At 42.0% G+C, this 21,448-nt stretch overlaps 1 protein-coding gene across 1 annotated transcript in view; it reads right to left on the reverse strand.

Annotated features, from left to right (window-relative positions):
- The window catches only part of STAT1 (signal transducer and activator of transcription 1), a 49,112-nt gene that overhangs the window by 27,249 nt on the left and 415 nt on the right, over positions 1-21,448 (reverse strand). The window contains exons 2-11 of the mRNA XM_053598327.1: positions 19,288-19,416; positions 17,004-17,148; positions 15,454-15,552; positions 8,696-8,785; positions 7,227-7,305; positions 6,104-6,195; positions 5,755-5,906; positions 3,258-3,416; positions 1,838-1,930; positions 380-439 (exon numbers count right to left, since the gene is read on the reverse strand). Of these exons, the coding sequence (XP_053454302.1) occupies positions 380-439; positions 1,838-1,930; positions 3,258-3,416; positions 5,755-5,906; positions 6,104-6,195; positions 7,227-7,305; positions 8,696-8,785; positions 15,454-15,552; positions 17,004-17,148; positions 19,288-19,415 (1,097 nt within the window). The 5' untranslated portion in view covers position 19,416. The remainder of the gene's footprint in view (positions 1-379; positions 440-1,837; positions 1,931-3,257; positions 3,417-5,754; positions 5,907-6,103; positions 6,196-7,226; positions 7,306-8,695; positions 8,786-15,453; positions 15,553-17,003; positions 17,149-19,287; positions 19,417-21,448) is intronic.

Consider the following 21,448-nt stretch of genomic DNA (forward strand, 5'->3'; position numbering starts at 1 on the left):
CGAATCCATCTGCCTTGTGACGTGCTGATTACAATCTCAAACGCACAAAATACACCCATTCTATTCTTTACTTATACTCTATAAAGACAAAGGCAGGTTGACAGCAGCTCTACGGGAAGCTCTTGACATCCAGAAAGGGAGCTGCCGACTTAAATCTCTGGGCTCATTTATGATGGCCCTGGTGGACCTGACGTGAAGCCTCTGCTCACCAGCAGCAGTAGCAGTGTCAGGACCCTGGGCTCAGCCCCAGGGTGACAGGGAGGCAAACTTCTTCCCATTGAACAACTGGTGAATCTGCTCATTTATGGAGGAGTCTATGTTTAACAAAACCAGCATTTCAATCATACATGTATCTTAGATAATCTTAAAGGCATCTTACTTATCAAATAAGACTTTGACTTTCAAGTTATAATTCAGCTCTTGCAACTTCACCAACAGCCTGGAAAGAAAAAGAAAAATCATTACTTTAAAAAATTATCTATTACAATTAATTTACTATGTCAACTCCCTAACTATGACTCTTTAGAAATAAACAAACCCCTCTCCAGTTTGGGGGTCTTACAAACAACAAAAAAACTGACATTCTTGTATTGTCAGTTGACTTGGATTTTTTAAAAAGTGCACTTGTAGGATAAATTCCCAGCTGTGGAATCACAGAGGCAAAATGGTAACATTAAATTCACAGCACTGATTTTACACTCCCACCAGAGTGAGTGAGAGTGGCCACATCCCTAAATAATCTCACCAACATTGGGTTTTATCAAAATTTCTACTTTTGGCCAACTGACATGGGTGAAAAATAGCAAACATTACTTCTTACTAAATTTGTATATAATGTTTGTTCTACTGGGAGAAAACAGAAACCATCACCCATAATCAGAAAATGAGGGTCATATCTCTAAACTCAGCATGGTGGCATGGGATGATAGAAAGCACGTGCCTCTGCTCCCCTGAGCTGGAGGCCCCAGGGATATGTCAGCCCCCACTTAGTAAAAAGGTGGAGAGGATCAGATTTTCACTGCCCCTTCCAGCGGCCGAGTTCTAGGATTCCCAGGGGCTTAAGTGTGGCAATGTAACACTGCCAGCCAGGGAAAGGTGCGGGTGACTGTGGACTTAAATCAGCATATACCAATAACAAAAGATGAATACAAGTCACATTTGAGCACCTCTGGTAATTGCAGAAGTCAAGCATGATTTCAGTATTACAAATTTAATAGTTTTTTCCTTTCTTAAAAAGTGTGTACATTTTTTGTACCCTTTGTATATATACACATGTACACATACACATATATATATTTATAGACTTCAATATGGACCAAATTGGGGGAAGACAGACTTAGGCTGTTTTCCAGGGTGGTCCACAGATATTTTAATCACAAGGAGCTTTGAAAATGTGATGAAAACTAAGAACCCATTTACCAGGAAAACATACATGTCACATATCCACTTTCATATACACCACAGTTCCAGGGATTCATAAAGCTCAAGTCTTAAGTTTATGCTCAAGAGGGGTAAGGATGCTGTGACTTCTGCTCTTTATACTATACACATTTCAGTAATGTGCAATCCCTTTCTATTATGAATGTGCATGACATTTACAATAGGAAAAATAATCAGATGTGTATATATATATCTACATTGATTACATTTCTATTTTGAATAAACATTTCTATTTTGAATAAAAGACTCTTGGATGTTCTAAGCAAGAATTCACATCAAAATGCCTACTGAAAAGTTCTTTCCTCGAAAGCACTCTATAATAACTGCTGTGTAAACAGAAATGAGGGTGTAAGCTACATGACAGGCCGCGTGTGGGAGGACACCTCCTCTTGGTTACCTCAACTTCACGGTGAACTGCACCCCGGTCTTCAAGACCAATGGCCTCTGGGGGTGAGTCGGCATGCAAGGCTGTCTCTCCACCACGAATGAGCTGTAAACATCCAGCAGTGTAGAAAAATTAGTATTTCTACCAAGACTGAGGCAATAAAAAATGATTTTCTCTGAAGAGGAAGGGGAATTAGAGAACACAACCTAAAACACTGCTGGAAAGATTCTGATAAGGTGGATGATCGAAGTACTATTTTCTAATTAGCAAAGAAATCCCCAAATCTAATTTATGCTTACCCAAAACAGAGTAATTGTAATGATCTGTGAAACAATTCAACAAGGAAAACCCCTAATTTGATCGTATTCATTTACATATCATCACTGAAAATCAAATTTGCCTCAAAACCCCAAGAAAATGTCCTCAAGTTTTTCACATCCAACATTCTTGTTTAGATTCTTGTTTAGATATCAGACAGAGGGAACAATGTACATTATTATCATGCTAATGTAAAACAGAACAAACTAACAAATCTTATAATATGAACTCTACTCTTCCACCTCATGACATTTATTTATCTACCAAGCATGTTTGGAACACCTTCTATCGGGGGGAGAGTGACAAAAACACATCTCTATCTTCTGGATAATTTTCAGCAAAGATAACAGAAATGTATAAAAAATTATACACTAAATGGTGGAGTGGGTAGGGAAGGAAGAATGAACTATGTAAGCCTGGAAGAGAGATAACACCTGTTGGGAACTTTGAGAAGATTTCACAATCAGATACAAGCGGAAACTTTCAGAATGATACAATTCTGGGAGTAGATGTAAGGGAAGGAGACTCTGAAGTGGAGGAAACGTCTTCAGGAGAGGCACAGAGAAGTAAGTATGCACCAGGCCTAACAGACAGAAAGAGGGCAAGGTTTCTGCAAATGGAGAATGTGGGACACAGAGTGTGGAGTGGCCACCTAAGCCTGAGCTATGAAAGTTGGGCCACGAATGTCCAGCTGAGGCCTCTGCATGGATTGGCAGGAGGTGAAGAACCAGACTGGAGCTGTGTTCTGGTAAAAACTGAGGTCACAAGGCGTAGGCTGGAAGGGGCTGCAGAGGGAATCAGTTGAGTTCAGAAAAGAGGATTTAAGAGCCTAAGATGTGTTAAAGCCACAGGATGGGCAGGAGAGGGCAAACCTCATTAGACACACTAAGTTTTGCACAGACCAGCCACAGAGAGTGGAGGAGGCCTAAAAAGTTACTACAGTTTCTAGCCTAGATGTCCACAGGAGTGACCACGGCCATAAATAAGGAACTTCAGTAGGAATTAACTGCCATATAAAAACCTATTAAACCCTTCCAAATTATCTGAATTACTATTAAATGTTCCTCTGGATAAAATAATCGGTGAAGGTGCAAATAAACATCTCACAAGTTACCTCTGAATGAGCTGCTGGAAAAGGGTAAAGGTGCGGTCCCACAACACTTGCTTGTTTTTTGTGATGGGGTCGTGTTCATAGGTATACTTCTGTTCCAACTCTTCCAGCTTTTTAAGCTGCTGACGAACTTGCTGCAGACTTTCTGCAACTATGGTGAACCTGGGAAGGTACAAGACAACAGTGGCCCAGTGAGGAATGGTCCCAAAGCAGCCTGTATTACAGAGAGCCAGGGAAACAAACAAGTGGTCACGGGAAACATGAGGTGTCACACATGTCACTGCATTGATGAGCTTAGTTACCTGGGGAGAAAAAAGCTAACATGCATTGAATAATGATGTCCTGGACCAAAATCCTCTGCACGCACCTGAGATCTATGTAAGGAGAGACTGGTGGGGGCATGGCTTCTCGGGGACCTGTGCCTTCAACTGACCTTTCAAGCAAGTGGGATTTAAAAGGAGATGGTAAACAGGAAGCCAGCAGAGGGGACACAGTAAGACAGGTACCTTTGGGTGACGGAAGAGGTGACAAGGAGCCACTGCAGGTTTTATGTCAAGATAGTGGTGTGAGCAGGTGGTGCCTCACCAGACTGTCAGGTCCAGGGAGCAGCCTTGAAGCCACCAAGCAATGTGGTGAGGAGGGAACTAAGATTACTGTTTGCCAGAAGGAGAGGGTAATAGGTTAATCTAGACCCCAAAAGCCAATGAGTCAACCACCAAGCTCTTGCTTTTAGGTTCTCCCTTAGGTTCTCACCGTCAGTCACCTGCTAATGGTTCACCTGCAGTAATGGCAGAAGAAAATATTTTAAAATGTCTCCTACTTCACTTCGTGAGTTCACTCTTTGAATCCAGTTCAAGGAGCTGAAAGAGCAGCCCTTAGCCACAGGAGAAGGCAGGATAATGGTATTTAAGTGAGTTCCAGAGAAGCTTCCAACCCAGTGTCCCCAACTCTGTCTGGTTTGGCACACAGAAAATGGCAATCCTCATACAGCACAGAGGGTCAACGGGGGACATTTCTGTCCCTGGGACAGGCGCATGTGATCTAAAGTGACCACGAGGGGGCGCCAGACACTCCAGGGCCTCTCTGGCCACCCAGAGGGCTTGGGGGTCAGTACCCTCCAGGTCCATCAGGGCACACTCAACTGGAAAGCACTGCTCAATAAACTTAGGGTACATACAGGCAATCACAGAATAAAAATAAATGGGTGGGTATCAATTGTGAATTTTTTTAAATTAGCAATGCAGAAAATAACCTCCCCAGACCTCTAGTCCTTGGGCTGTTGGTGACTGCTCCAGGGCCGCCATCCCTTCATGTTCACCTCATGATCCCACCTCTCTACCCATCCCAAATTCAGCTCTCACCTGGACTGTAATAATATGCTACTGGTACTCCAACTGGCCTTTCTGCCTCTATTCTATCCTTCAGATTGCAGACATAGTGACCTTTCTAAATAAAAAAATCAAGAAAAATGGCTCGGCACCTGTAGCTCAAGTGGGTAAAGCGCCAGCCAAATACACCAGAGCTGGCGGGTTCAAATCCGGCCTGGGCCTGCCAAACAACAATGACAACTACAACCAAAAAATAGCTGGGCGTTGTGGCGGGTGCCTGGAGTCCCACCTACTTGGGAAGGTGAGGCAAGAGAATCGCTTAAGCCCAGGAGCTGTAGGTTGCTGTGAGCTGTGATGCTACAGCACTCTACCCAGGGCGAGGCTCTGTCTCAAAAAAAAAAAAAAAAAATCAGAGAAATGAATTCCATGGCTTGCCAGCAAGATAATGCTCCTGCCCCAGCACAGTGCTGAGAACCCCACCCTCAGGCTCCAGCACACTCTGCAGGCCCAATTTCCTCATCTCTCTGGAGCCCCCATCACATGGTCCCTGCAGGTCCTGTGCCTTTGTACATGCAGTTCTCTCTGTCACAGGGGACTCTACTCCCTATGCCACGTGGGTGCTCAAGAGTCAGCACCAGGCCACTTCTTCCATGGAACTCTGGTGAAGGCCAGAGCTCCCAGAACCTGCCCCCTGCACAGGGTTCTTACCACGCCCACCTCTCCCTCCACACTGAGAAGTTCTGACTGGCAAAGACCAAGAATCATTCATCCTTGTGTGCCTAGGTCCCAGGACAGCACCTCGCACACACTAGGCATGTAGTAAGTACGATGGGTGGATGACTGAATGTGTGGCCTAGAAAATGTCTAAAATTATTTCATTTTTAATCACACATTAGGAATCAGCTTATTAAATGTATATCACTGGTGCTCTGCACAAATGACACATCCTACAGTGCAGGATGGCTCCAGACCAAGCAGACGTGGCTGGATGTAGCGACAGTCACGAACAACACTGTGCTTTCCAAATGAGTGTTTCCAGAATAAGCAGAAGCTGGATTACGTCAAACTTAAGAGTTTTGACAGAGTCCATTCAACTAGCAGCTCAAAGGTGACTTTATGAGTTTATGTGGTTAGCCACACAGCTGCCAGCTTTCCGCTGCAGAGAATCTTACCAGTTCTGCAGCTGATCCAGGCAAGCATTGGGCGGTCCCCCAATACAGGCACTCTGCTGTCTCCGCTTCCACTCCACCAGCTCGTCATTAATCAAGGCATTCTGGGTAAGCTCAGTGATGTTCAACAACTCTATTATTTTATGAACTACTTCCTAAATGGAGAGAAGAAACAAAGTGAAAAAAATTCATTTTTAATCATTAAAAGATTTTTTTTTAAAGCAAAGCAAATATCCATTCATTCTTAATGGGTGTCTAAGCCAAGTGGTTATAAAAAAGTTCCTCTGTTGTAAGCTCATTATTTACAGTCTCTGACATAAGCAACATGCTATTCTGGAAAGTAAATCACTACCTTTCTTTTATTGTCAAGCATTAAATACAACTTCTGGATTAACAGCTTTTCTTGTTTCTGTTCATTCGTGGCCACACCACTGGTTTCATGTTCTGTGAATTAGAAGAGATGGCAGATAAATATATTTATATAAAGAAGACAAAACCAATTAAAGCCAAGAAAATTTTAGAAAATTATGACACAAATACTATGTAGTAATAGGTCAAAGTTTAAGTCTTTTTTAACTTTTATTGAACAAAACAAGAAAAAATGTTCTAAGTATAAAAACTGAACACACTGAAACAAAAGTAGTTGTCCTCAGTGATGCATGTAAATTGGAAACAGTACTGTCTACAACTTATTTTCAGAATATTACCTGAATGAATATAAATGACAAAATTCAAAACCTCAGTTAAAAAAAAATGTACACAAAGCATATCAGGGGCTTCGAAAGAGAAAGACGATTAGGAAGTAGCAGTTCACTCCTGTTTCTCATCCTTTTACCCAAATCCTACTAATAGTCTCAGTTTCTAGGGTAATAGCAGCACCCTACATGTTATATCCAATGTACATTTGTGGGTTACTTTCAGTTGCTGCATTCATTAAAAACAGCAATACTAGCAACAGAATAGAGTGAAACTTCTTCAAAACGTGACAGGAATTAATCTGTGTGCAGCATACACGCAAGCGTCTGGAATGTGTGCAGGAACTTAGGTGTGAGAGCAGGGAATTCCACGCATCCATCGACCTGTGTCGGCCAGTGGGCTCAGCATAACAAGTCAGGTGAATAACACAAAACCAGTGGTTATCAATTGGAGTGAGCCCCGGAGACATCTGGTAATGTCTGGGGACAGTTTTGGTTGTCATTACAGGGGTTACCGGGTAGTGTTACTAGCTAGCATCTGGTGGGTAGAAGTCAGGGATACCGTTAAATATTCTACAATGCACAGAACAGCCCCACAGCAAAGAAGAATCTAGCCCAAAATATCAACAGTACTGAGGTTGAGAAATGCTGGCCTGGGTCACCAAGAAGTCCAGACCAGCAACTCAGAGTCATAAAGTACTTAAAAATATAAAGGAGAATTCATCTGTGTTGTCTAGTGTGAACACAAAACATTACACTGCTTTAACTGTTACTCCTTACCTCTGTTCTGCAAGGTTTTGCATTTAAAGTCATATTCATCTTGTAAATCTTCTAGGCTCTTGATTTCATGCTCTATACACTACAAATAGAGACACAAACACATTTTCCGCTGATCATCACCTTCCAAAGACTCTAGAAATCTGAGTGTTGCTTCTCTAGAACCCAGAGAAACATGGAAACAATTCTAGCCTGCTCAAAAATAGATTAGACTTGCAAAACTTTGATCATATATACATGAAATAATTTCCATTTCACTGATAGTATGTAATAAGCATAGTTCATTGTAAGTATGCAGTAAGATTTTTAAAAAAGAAAACGTAGAATTCTCAAACTGATCTGCGTGTCATCACTTGATTTCAAAGCCTACATTTTGATTCTTTCTAATAATTTTTGATACTGCCTCTGCGATATAACAACTCTGTAGAACAAACAGTAGGCAAAAACAAGTTTATGGAAAATCTCCTTACTCTTTCCAAATAAGAAGGGTGACCACACATCCCAGTTGAACTGGGACAGTCCTGATTGAACACCTGCTATCCTGGTGTCAATATCAACAGCGCCCCCTTAGTTGCTTAAATGCATCTTGATCTGGACAGTCAATTGTATGTTCCCTCTTATAAATAAGCCTCATTTGTCTGGGATTTTGTCACATGTCTAAATATTCTCTGGATTTCCCTGGCTATTTCTGGACTGGGCCCACTTGGTTTCTACCTTAATGGAGTGGTTCCCTAGGAGGCTATAGGATAAAGTTGCTACAAAGAATCAGGATTTTGGAAAGAAGCTATCTGGAGTGCAGAAATCAAGGTCATGTGGGCGGTACACAGAGACCTGTGCAGGACCACACCCCTTGGCCAGAGGCCTTTTCTGCAAATGTAGGCCTAGTGTAAAGCAGAACTCTTTACTCTCTCCCTGAAAACAACCTAACAGTGGAGAAAGTGAACATATACCAGCAGGGCACCAAAACAGCCCTCTGCCTCCACAAACTGTCCTGGAAGTTTGATCTTAAAATTGTCTTATGTCAATTAGAAAAATATCAGAACTTCTTTCATGAAATGTTTTTTGTTGCTCTTCCGAGCGGCAGAATAAAGAGTGCTTGAGGAAAAGGGGCCATGCCTCTGCTGGGGCTCTGGGTGACCCTGAACCCCCTGCTTGAGAGCTGTGGACACAAAGGCCTACTAAGAGCAGCGACATCTAGTTTACTGGGTAATGGGGCAAAGTCAACATTCACTGCATGTCCTGCAAGGAGGGCAAAGATGTGCTCCACGTTTGGCAGTTTAACAGGGCCATGAAAACGTCTCACTGGTCACACGTTCTCACCTCGTTTACTTAAGTTTGGGATACTGGCAAAATTTTTCTTCTTAGCTACTTAAAAGACTGAACTCAGTCATAAGGTTTACACCCAGAGTGACTGAACCCTTTCTTCCCCTACCAAATATTTCAGAATAAATGTGTGTTTACTCAGCACTCACCATAACTTTGTCCTTCACATTTCTGACTTTGCTGTCCAGCTCCTTCTGTTTATCTAACATCACAGCGTTCTGAATGTTCCCCGACTGGGCCTGTGATGAAAGGGCATGATTAACAACCACCTTTTTTTCTGGTGTATTGACTCGCTGGTTATGCCTCAAAGTCAAGCCCTACCCTGCGTCCCACCTACCTCTCAGACCTTCAAAACTTACTGCAGGCTTCCCACTTGTGTGTCAATAAGAAATAGTTCAGTTCCCAAGGCCCTGGAAAATGCTGGCAAACTGTTAACAAGGCTACTGAAAGACTAGGCTCAGTTCATGCCTAAAATAAATAGTATTTTTAGCAGTTCCATTAATTCAGATAGTTGCATGGTACTGAAGAATTTATTACAGGGTTTCTCAAATTAAATATATAAGATTATTTTTACTAATCCTGTCCTACTTATCTTAAAGCCTTCCAGTTCAAAGTGTGGTCCCCAGACCAGCAATATCTTACTACCTTGGAACTTGTTGGAAATGCATAATCTCGGGTGTTAATCTGCTTACTGAATGAGAAACCCCATTTTAATAGAATCCCAGGTGATTCAGAGGTATACTGAAATTGAAAAGTGTTCCATTAAGGGCATCAAAGAAAACCTCCTACTATAAAGTCAATAATGACTATAAACCCAGACTCACCTAGGAGTATTCAGTCGTTTTTCTTTTTTGAGACAGTCTCAATTTGTAGCTCTTGTAGAGCACTATGGTGTCACAGCTCACAACGACCTCAAACTCCTGGGCTCAAATGATCCTCTTGCTTCAGCCTTCCTAGTAGCTGGGACTACAGGCACCCACCACAGCACCTGGCTATTTTTAGAGAAAGGGTCTCACTTTTGCTTGGGCTGGTCTAGAAGCCTGAGCTCAGGGAATCCTCCCAGAGTACTGGGATGATTCAGGTGTACTGAATGATGATACTTGGATGGTACTTGGATGATACAGGTGTGAACCACTGCACCCAGCCCTAGTCCTATTTTTGATAGCCCAAAGACTCAGACATGACGGTGTCTATTTCTTCATTACACAAGGTGTATCCTGATTTATTGATTAGCATACACTTACTAGGCACTAAGTAAATAAATGTCAGGCCATGTTTTAGGCCCAGGTGTTGAGCATGGTGAACGAGATGGTCCCTGTTCTCATAGAGATCAGAGTCTAGAAAGTTGTTCTCATGTATAAAATGGGGATAAGAATTCTTATAATGATAGTTTTGAAAATATTTATCAAATGAAATCAAGTTTATAAAGTGCTTAGCACAGGGCCTGAAACACACAGCATATGGCAACTCTATTATTACTTAAGATTATAAAAGTGGAAGAGCAAGGGGAAGTCTAGAGTCCACTTCACATCTGAAAGAAATGATCACTACCTCTGTGGACCCCTCTGGACTTAAATTTTATCTATACTTGTAATTAAATTTTTTACCGCAAAAGAAAGAGAAAGAAAAAGAGAAAGAGGGTAGTTTAGTGTCCTATAAGGCGGTATATATTTAAAGTCTACTAGAGTATATATAATATTCTCATAAATGTATTTTCCAAAATCTCTTCTATTAAGACAAAAAATAATGGGAACAATAGTATCCTATCTCAGTGTGTCTGCAGTATCTGTGCTCTCTCAATGCACTGAACAGACTCAGAATTTTGTACATTTTTAACTTGTTGAATCTGTTGAATCCTCATATACTCATCACGTGGTTTCAACAATTAACACTCTGCAGACACCCCTGTATTTTTATGGTACATTTTCAATGTTTAGATATATAAATACTTACCGTTACACTACTAATGCCTACAGTATTCAGTACAGTAACATGCCGTACAGGTTTATAGCCTGAAGCAACAGGCTATACCATACATCCTAGGTATGCAGAAGGCTATACCCCCTGGGTTTGCATAAGTGTACTCTATGAAGTTTGCACAATGACACAATCACCGATTGATGTTTTTCTCAGGATGTATACCTGTTGTTAAGACATGCATGACTTTTTTTTTTTTTTAGAGATAAAGTCTCATTCTGTCTTCCACGCTGAAGTGCAATGGCACAATCACAGCTCACTGCAGCCTCAAACTCCTGGTCTCAAACAATCCTCCAATGTCATCCTCCCAAACAGCTAGGAGTACAGAAGCACACCACCCTACCTGGCTAATTTAAAAAAAATTTTTTTTAGAGATAGGGTCTCACTATGTTGTGTAGGCTGGTTTCAAAGTTCTGGCCTCAAATGATCCTCCTGCCTTAGCAAGCAGATGAGATTACAGGCAAGAGCCAGCACACCTGGCTGTATGACTACTACGAAACACAGCTACTTCAGCAAAGGGGAAACGGGGAAGATGTTTCTAAATTGCCTAGCCAACTGTAGGCTGCTAACTTCAGAAAGAAGGTACCTACTGGGCCTTTTCCTATCCCTGACATCTCTAGACACCTAGGACCTACTCACACACCCCAAGAAGGCCTTACAAGGGTGTCTCTGATAACTCAAGCGTCCTCAGAGAGGCTCAAAATGAATCCCCTCTGAGATTACCTACATTTTTTTTTTTTTTTGAGACAGGGCCTCAAGCTGTCGCCCTGGGTAGAGTGCCATGGCATCACAGCTCACAGTAACCTCCAATTCCCGGGCTCGAGTGATTCTCTTGACTCCGCCTCTCAAGTAGCTGGGACTACAGGTGCCCGCCACAACGCCTGGCTATTTTTTGGTTGCAGCCGTCGTTGTTGTTTGGCAGGCTGGGCTGGATTCGAACACGCCAGCTCAGGTGTATGTGGCTGGCGCCTTAGCTGCTTGAGCCACAGGCGCCGAGCCGAGATTACCTACATTTTTAACATGGAGGGAACTCAAAAGGTGGTAAGCCTGTAACCAACTCCATAAGCAAGAAAATGTTTTTTTAAATAGTGTTTTTAGTTCCTTTTTCCTTTATGTTCCAAATCAGTTTTCAGTGTTCACGTTAGTGGCTATAGCTTAGCCACTGCAGTTTCAAAGCAGGCAGAAAATAAAACTCTCAATAAGATCTACTGACTAAAACTTGGTAACTTTGTTTTTGTTTTGTTTTTTGCAGTTTTGGCTGTGGCTGGGCTTGAACCCGCCACCCCCAGTATATGGGGCCAGAACCCTACTCCTTGAGCTACAGGTGCCGCCCTGTTTTTGTTGGGTTTTTTTTCTGTTTTTAGTCTCACTATGTTGCCCTCAGTAGAGTGCCATAGGAGCACAGCTCACAACAACCTCAAACTCCTGGGATTAAGCAATTCTCCTGCCTCAGTCTCCCAAGTAGCTGGGCCTGCAGGTGCCCACCACAACACCCGGCTATTTTCTGGTTGTAGTTGTCACTGTTTGGCAGGCCCGGGCTGGGTTCGAACCCGCCAGCCCTGGTATATGTGGCTGGCACCCTAGCCACTGAGCTATAGGAGCCGAGCCATGTAACTGTTATACTAATGCATTTCTGTGAGCTTCTTTCCCAGAAACAGCAAGACCTCCTTACAGCCACTCTCCCACCATCTGATTGTCAAAAGAGGACAAGTGATACCCCACCATAGACTGTACCCAAGGACCCAATGAGGCCGTGCAAGGCTGAAAGAATCACCAATACTAACTCCTAGCTCTTTTAATACTAAAAGCCCTATGGTGAGGGGACTTATCCACCATTTCTTGATCATGGGATATATGTACCAGCACGACTGCGCTGCGGCCCTGTACTCTGCCCTGAACACAGGACGCCCACTACCCTTGCACGCTATTCACATTCAGTACACAGGACGCCCACTACCCTCGCACACTACTCATTTAGCGTTCACCTCCAAACTCTGACCCTTGTTCATCAGAGTCACACTGCCCACCTACCAGTTGATGTGTCCATCGCTATAAATCCTTTCTTCCTTGACAACCCTCATTGTCTCAGTAATTAGCTTTCCATGCAGCTAACGACAGTAAACTCCCTTATGGTTTGTTTACAAGCCTCCAAGACCCAAAGAATAGCCACGGGATGGGGTTCCTATGGGAGATCGGAGACCACCTCCTCTGCCTGAATGCTGACTCTGGGCTGAGGGCAGATGTAAGGACAGACAGGCCTGGGGACAAGGGTGGACAGTCTGTCTTTCTGCCCATCTCTGCCCCTGGTGGTCCTCTCAAGTCTATGTGAAATTCAGAGGAGGCCCATCAAAGCTCCACATAATCAAAATTTCCTGCTCTAAAGCTCCCAGGTGTATGCCAGGCTGGAGACAGGCTCACCTGTCACAGAGGAGACAACATAGACAGCTCTCCGTCCAGCGTCAATAGACACCTTTGTTCACGAGGCTGGAACTAGATGAACTAGACAACCTGAATTTAGATAAATAATACCTATCTTTACATGCTCAGTTCCCTGAGGTACTTTCGTTGTAACAGACAGGAAGTAAATGCCCAGGAAGCAACAGATAAATAAGGACTGGACAAATGTTCTGGCATTTACTGGTGTCACTTAGAAACTCTCCATCCCCACCACTGCAGCTCACTGGGTGAGTTATTTGTTAGTGAAATGCACTCACGGTACACTCTCCCCAGCATCCTGGGATGGTCAGTGAAGTGCACTCAGGGTGCACTGTCCCCAGCGTCCTGGGATGGTCAGTGAAATGCACTCAGGGAGCACTCTCCCCAGCGTCCTGGAATGATCAGTGAATTGCACTCAGGGTGCACTGTCCCCAGCGTCCTGGGATGGTCAGTGAAATGCACTCAGGGAGCACTCTCCCCAGCGTCCTGGAATGATCAGTGAATTGCACTCAGGGTGCACTGTCCCCAGCGTCCTGGGATGGTCAGTGAAATGCACTCAGGGAGCACTCTCCCCAGCGTCCCGGGATGGTCAGTGAATTGCATTCAGGGCACACTCTCCCCAGCGTCTTGGGATGGTCAGTGAAATAGACTCAGGGAGCACTCTCCCCAGTGTCCTGGGATGGTCAGTGAAGTGCACTCAGGGCGCACTCTCCCCAGTGTCCTGGGATGGTTAGTGAAGTGCACTCAGGGCGCATTCGTCCCAGCGTCCTGGGATGGTCAGTGAAATGCATTCAGGGCACATTCGTCCCAGCATCCTGGGATGGTCAATTAAATGCACTCAGGGCACACTCTCCCCAGTGTCCTGGGATGGTCAGTGAAGTGCCCTCAGGGCACATTCGTCCCAGCGTCCTGGGATGGTCAGTGAATTGCACTCAGGGCACACTCTCCCCAGCGTCCTGGGATGGTCAGTGAAATGCACTCAGGGAGCACTCTCCCCAGCTTCCTGGGATGGTCAGTGAATTGCACTCAGGGCACACTCTCCCCAGCATCCTGGGATGGTCAGTGAAATGCACTCAGGGAGCACTCTCCCCAGCATCCTGGGATGGTCAGTGAATTGCACTCAGGGCACATTCGTCCCAGCGTCCTGGGATGGTCAATTAAATGCACTCAGGGCACACTCTCCCCAGCGTCCTGGGATGGTCAGTGAAATGCACTCAGGGAGCACTCTCCCCAGCGTCCTGGGATGATCAGTGAAACGCACTCAGGGCACATTTGTCCCAGCGTCCCGGGATGGTCAGTGAATTGCACTCAGGGCACATTCTCCCCAGTGTCCTGGAATGGTCTTAGCCAGAACCCACACATGGTGGTTTCACACTTCCTGCCTATTGGGTTATTTTCCACCCCACTGCTCAAGAAACTGCTGAACCCTGACTGCCAGGAGAGCTGGTATTGAGATTAGTAACACCATGATCAAAAATCTTGATACTAGTATGACTCTCACTCACTGCTTGGATGTCTTAAATATTTACTGTTTTTTTTTTTTTTTTTTTTTGAGACAGGGACTGACTCTGTCACCCTGGGTAGAATACCATGATGTCATACCTCACGGCAACCTCAAACTCTTGGGCTCAAGCGATCCTCTTGCCTTAACCTCCCAAGTAGCTGAGACTACAGGTGCCTGCCACAACGCCCAGTTATTTTTTTAGAGACAGGGTTTCAGTCTTGTTCAGGCTGGCCTTGAACTCCTGAGCTGAGGCTAGAATCTACCCACATCCCCCTCCCAAAGTGCTAGAATTATAGGTGTGGGGCACCATGCCCAGCCTGTTTTGACTATTTAGTTGGTATCTCAATCTTGCTCAAAATAAAGCCCTTGCATTTCCTATCAACCTCTTCTCTCCCAAAACCTGTGTCTTAGAAAACTCTAACTCTGCTCTTTTCCTTACCTTCCCAGCCCATGAGCAGCATTACCAGTCCCGAAAGGGTCAAGTCACAACCATAGAGCCAGTCATAACTTCCTTTCTCATTCCCACTAGTCTACATAAGCCCTGCTGACCCCACCCCCTAACACAAACTGGATCTGTCCATTCATTCCCAGCTCCACTGATTCTGAGTGCCAGCATCCTCCTTGGACTACTATAAGAACCCACCGTCTGCCGGCTCCCAGTCCTACGTCAGCACCCCAGAGGAGTTTACTGACCCTTACTAAAGAAACCACCTCATCCTCCAGTTACTCCATGAAATAAGCATGTTGTCTTCACAGCACTACCTGGAAGTATCTTGTTTATGTGTTGTCTCCTTCTTCACTAGAACTTTATTCTATTCTTAAAACTGGTTCTATAAAATCTCTTAAATCTCATTTTCTCTACTTGTTGGGGCTTTAAAATCAGAGAGATATTCACCATGGTCTTGAACTGATCCTCAATAATCTTTGTTGAATGAATAAACAAATTTTAATATTATTATAATTTTTAGTGTTCAGTTGAGAACAAAGTACCTGATTAAATCTCTGGGCATTTTCCAAAATCTTCCTTTCCTCCTTTAGACAGTTAAAGATGATCATAGACATCAGGATTGGATCTTCCTGAAAATTATCCTAGATTTGGATGGTTAGAATAAAAATTAATTAAATTCAGAATGTTTGAACAATTGTGTATTAATTTAATTTGTTTATATTCTCTGAGAAACCTCATGTATTAAATTCTACATAAGGCATTTTTTAAAATCAAAATATTCCTTTCACAAATTATCACAAAAATTGCTTTAGCCTTCTAGTTAAGTGTAGGTATCTAAAATACTTTTTGATGAAAAAACGAAATATTTTCACTCACAGTTTATATAGTGTTTTTAACTTTAATATTTTTCCTTATTTATTAAAGCCAATTATCTTGTTAGGATCCTGAGACAATATAAATGACATAAAATTATCTATTTTATTCCTCAATTAATTCATCTATTGGTCCAGGGGTCCTCAAACTGCGGCCCCCAGGCCACATGAGGTGGTGTGATTGTATTTGTTTCCATTTTGTTTTTTTATTTCAAAATAAGATATGTGCAGTGTGCACAGGAATTTGTTCATAGTTTTTTTTTTTTAAACTATAGTCTGGCCCTCCAACGGTCAGAGCGACAGTGAATTGGCCCCCTGTTTAAAAAGTTTGAGGACGCCTGGTATGCTTTGAATTACAACAAAGATATGCATGTCATGTTTTCTGCTGCTATTAAAGATTAGTTTTCAAAGTACTGGCAATCATGGCTCTTTAAATGGGGAGAGTCAAGCAAAGTCTGTAAGAGAAGATACCTGTAAAATTAATCTGATTTCCCCACTCATAGGTATCATAAAATCATAGATATATTCATAAAAGGGGAAAAAAACCTTCGAGTTATCTAAAGTGAAAAGTTTGGTGGTGTTATATGAAACAAAAGAATGACAGCTTTCACCTTCATTAATACAGAAATAAATATGGTAGCCAGGCCAATGGCGTGTTAACAGGATGTTTGAATAACTTCTAAAATTCTGTAGCATGTTTTCTCATGTCTGATCTTCCCTCTGCTTTCTCTTTTCAAGGAGGGCAACTCCAGCAGAAACCAGGCAAGGTGGACTATAGTTCCTGAAATCACTGGACTCCCTCAGGGAAGTCAAACCTTTCCAGACTTATTCCTCATCCATATATTAGAGACCTAACCCTAACTGATCTCCACAGTTCCTTGGAGCTTTAACCTGTTACTATGGCCCACTGCTCTTAAAATGCACCTCTTTTCTTTGGTTTAAATATCAGCAGTATTTAATAAAACAAAGTATCATATGTCTCTCAGAATTATTGACAGCTAATAACTGTCACACCTGAAAATTCCTTGTGTTTATAAAGCAAATTGACATTTTATTTTACTTATGCTGTATCTATTAGTCACATAGAGGAGTTTATTGTCATCCTCTGTATTGTCTCTAAACACTAATGAGTGTGTGCTCAATAGTATTTGCTGAATAAAAAAAACTGGCCTAAGTAAACACGGGAATATTTCAACTAAAACACGAAAACCGAGTCATACCTGAAGATTACGCTTGCTTTTCCTTATGTTATGCTGCAACAAAAAGTTATTCTCCAAAGAGAAGCGACTGTATTGATCATCCAGCTGTGACAGGAGGTCGTGAAAACGGATGATGGCAAATGAAACGTCATTGGCAGCGTGCTCCCTAGGAGATTGAACATTTATACATTTCATTCTAGATGCTACTTGAAATAGACAAAACAAACACTGGTTTCCTTAAGAAATTATTAAAAATAATTTAGGCGTTTCCTTAGGTTTAATTTTCGAAACTGACACTGATTCTAGCAGCAGTTGATGCAGTATTCCTATGATGTGCAGTTAGCATGGAAAAGTTTAGAATTCTAAGATATTAAGCACCTGATCGTTCAGTGACTATCTCTGGAGGGGAAAAAGTCGACAGGGCCTTTGCTTCCTATGGCAAATATTTTCAGGACATAAAAAATTTTTTTTTTGAGGCAGAGTTGCACTATGTTACCCTTGGTACAGTGCTGTGGTGTCATAGCTCACAGCAACCTCAAACTCATGGGCTTTAAGCGATTCTCTTGTCTCAGACTCCCAAGTAGCTGGGACTACAGGCGCCTGCCACAAAGTCTGGCTATTTTTTTGTTGCAGTTGTCATTGTCGTTTAGCAGGCCTGGCCGGGTTCAAACCCGCCAGCCTCGATGTATATGGCCGGTGTCTCAACCACTGAGTACGGGCGCTGAGCCAGGACATTTACAATTTTTGTAATCAGCAAATAAATTTTAAAGTAAAATACACAGCAGTTTTAGGAGATATCTCCTTAATTTTACTGTATTTTTCATATTTCTAACCCATGTTTTTATCACAATTTGGTTTTATTTCTTTTAAATGATTTTTCTTTTTATGGAGACAGTCTCACCCAATTTTTCAGGCTATATTGCTGTAGTATCAGCTTAGCTCACAGAAACCTCAAACTGCTGGGCTCAAGCAATCTTCTGCCTCCGCCTCAGCCTCCCAAGCAGGTAGGATTACAGACTCCTGCCACGTGCCCAGATAATTTTTCTATTTTTTTGTAGAGGTGGAGTATCGCTCTTGCTCAGACTGTTCTTGAACTCCTGACATCAAGGGATACTCCCACCTTGGCCTCTCAGAGTGCTAGGATTACAGATAAGCATGAGTCACCACATCCAGCCTAAATTACTTCTTTCTATGGCCTCAATTCTAAATTGGAAAATGAATAGTGTGAATATATTTAATTTGTCCAGAGCATTCCAGACTACATATGGGACATTAAATTTGACAAAAACTACATATATGTGCTTAATGACTACCCATATTTAGCTTTGTGAACATAGGCCATTATTTACTTATTTATTTTTAATGTTTACATTATTTTATTACTATTTTTTTAAGTTCAATATACAAATATCCACTGTATACCATTAACAATCAGAGAATTAAAGTTAACATGACAACACAAAATATGAAATACATAGAAATGATTCTTCAGAAATATATAGTACTTCTACATGGAAAACTTCTAATTATTACTGAAAATATAAAAGGATACATGTTTGTTTGTACCACAAAATTGTTATTAATGATTTTTTATTTTTTTACTAAATCATAGCTGTGTACATTGGTATGATCATGGGGCACCATACACTTGGTTCATAGACCGTTTGACACATTTTCATCACACTAGTTAACATAGCTTTCGTGGCATTTTCTTAGTTATTTTGCTAAGACCTTTACATTCCACATTTACTAGGATTCACGTATACCCTTGTAAGATGCACTGCAGGTGTAATCCCATTATTAATGATTTTTTTTACTTGTTTAGGTATTCCTTCTGTTATAACTCTGTTATTGTCTTTCTAAGGATATCAGTTATACCAGATAGCAAATTCAGTTTGCTCTGGGGCAGTGGTTCTCAACCTATGGGTTGCGATCCCTTTGTAACAATGAAAAAACATCCTGCATATCAGATATTTACATTATGACTCATAAAGTAGCAAAATTACAGTTATGAAGTAGCAACGAAAATAATTTTATGGTTGGGGGAGTGGTCACCACAACATGAGGAACTGTATTAAAGGTTTGTGGCATTGGGAGACATTAGGAAGGTTGAGAACCAGTGCTCTGGGGGTTCAGATGGATTGTAGCAAACAGCTGGCCATTTTTTAAAACAACAAACTTTTCTGCAACAGCTGAGTCCAAGGGCCAATGATGAGATTCATCTACCAGTGAACAGGGCACCACATCCCTTAACCAGCAAGTATTTTTAAAGCACAAACTTCTTTGTCTCATGAGTTTTTCTTACCAGTCTTGCTTTTCTAGCCACTGTGCTAGGTACTGTCTGATTTCCATGGGAAAACTGTCATCATAAAGCTGGTGAACCTGCTCCAGGAATTTGGAGTCAAGCTGCTGAAGTTCATACCACTGAGACATTCTACAGCAAAAAAGAATATGTATCACAAATGGAAGACCGCTGCTCCAAAAAAAGCCTTTCTATGGTCTTGTTGCTTTTAAATATCTTCTTAAGTATGGAGAATCCTCAAAGAACTCAAATTACACCTCCCATTTGATCCTGCAATCCTATTACTAGGCATCTACCCAAAAGAAAAAAAAATCCTTTTGTCATAAGGACATTTGCACTAGACCATTAATTGCAGCTCAATTTACAATCACCAAAATGTGGAAACAACCTAAATGCCCACCAATCCAGGAATGGATTAACAAGCTGTGGTATATGTATACCATGGAATACTATTCAGCCATTTAAAAAAATGGAGACTTTACATCCTTCGTATTAACCTGGATGGAAGTGGAAGACATTATTCTTAGTAAAGCATCACAAGAATGGAGAAGCAAGAATCCAATGTACTCAATTCTAATATGAAGGCAGTAGATGATCTAATACAAGGTATTAGAAGGGTAAGAGAATGAGGGAGTGAGGAGAGAAGAGGAGGGAGGAGGACAGGGGGTCATGGTGTATGGCACACCTCTTGGAGGTAGGACACAATTATAAGAGGGAATTTACCTAACAAATGCAAAAAAAAAAAATCCTCCTTAACCCAACACATATTTTTTTCCCTGAAATACGTTATTTACATGGCGTTTATATTCTGAAGTCTAATTTTAATTGAATTTTGGAGTCGATGTTTTTTTCTCCTCCAGAAAACTCGTCTTCAGGTCTCTGCCTGAAGGTATCAGGGTAGGCTTCTCTGATCCCCTTATTTAAATTACAACCACCCCCAACCCTGGAATTTCTGTTCTCTCAGGTAGTTTTCTCCACTTACCACCATCTGACCTACCACACTTTTTCTTTCTTATTTTGAATATTGCCTGTTTTCTTTTTTTTTCTTTTTGAGAGTCTCATTTTGTCACCCTCAGTAGAGTGCTGTACTGTCATAGCTCACAGTAACCTCTAACTCTTGGGCTCCAGTGATTCTCTTGCTTCAACCTCTCAACTAGCTGAGACTACAGGTGCCCATCACAACACCTGGCTATTATTTTTTCTTAAGAGATAGGGTCTCGCTCTTGCTCAGGCTGGTCTCAAACCTGTGAGCTCAAGCAATCCATCTGCCTCTGCCTCCCAGAATGCTGAGATTACAGGCATGAGCCAGATTATTGCCTGTTTTCACCACATGAAGAGAATAATTTGGGGGATTCTGCTCACTGCTATATCCCCAGAAAAATGTCAAGCACATAGTAGATAACCAATAAGTACACCTTTAAAATGAATTTGTGCTTTTATCAAATAAATGGAAAAACATCTTAATTAGATTTGTTTTAAGATAAATCACAAGAGTTCTCCAAAAAGTGTTCTCCTACAAATTACAGTACATTTATAATTTAACTCTAAGAATTTTAAACTGGTATTTATTTAATATTTTATGATTCATATGGTAAAATTAGTTTGTTATACTTGTTTAAAAAAAGGTATATTTTGGCGGCACCTGTGGCTCAAACGAGTAGGGCACCGGCCCCATATGCTGAAGGTGGCGGGTTCAAACCCAGCCAAAAAACTGCCCAAAAAAAAAATAAATAAAAAAATAAAAAAAGGTATATTTTTTCTTTGCCCATTGCAAACAATAAAACTAGCACAAAGAAGTCTTATACCACCTCAGAAATGACTTTTAAAAATTGAAACAATATTGTTAAATGTAACTTGAAAGGATAAAGTCATATTTAACTCTTGGGATATTTGTTAAGTTAATGTTTAAAAAATGATCCTGAGGGGCGGCGCCTGTGGCTCAGTGGGGAGGGCGCCGGCCCCATATACCGAGGGTGGCGGGTTCAAACCCGGCCCCGGCCAAACTGCAACCAAAAAATAGCTGGGCGTTGTGGCGGGCGCCTGTAGTCCCAGCTACTCGGGAGGCTGAGGCAAGAGAATCGCTTAAGCCCAGGAGTTGGAGATTGCTGTGAGCTGTGTGAGGCCACGGCACTCTACCGAGGGCCATAAAGTGAGACTCTGTCTC

This window comes from Nycticebus coucang, chromosome 7 (assembly GCF_027406575.1).
Source record: "Nycticebus coucang isolate mNycCou1 chromosome 7, mNycCou1.pri, whole genome shotgun sequence".
Taxonomy (NCBI): domain Eukaryota; kingdom Metazoa; phylum Chordata; class Mammalia; order Primates; family Lorisidae; genus Nycticebus; species Nycticebus coucang.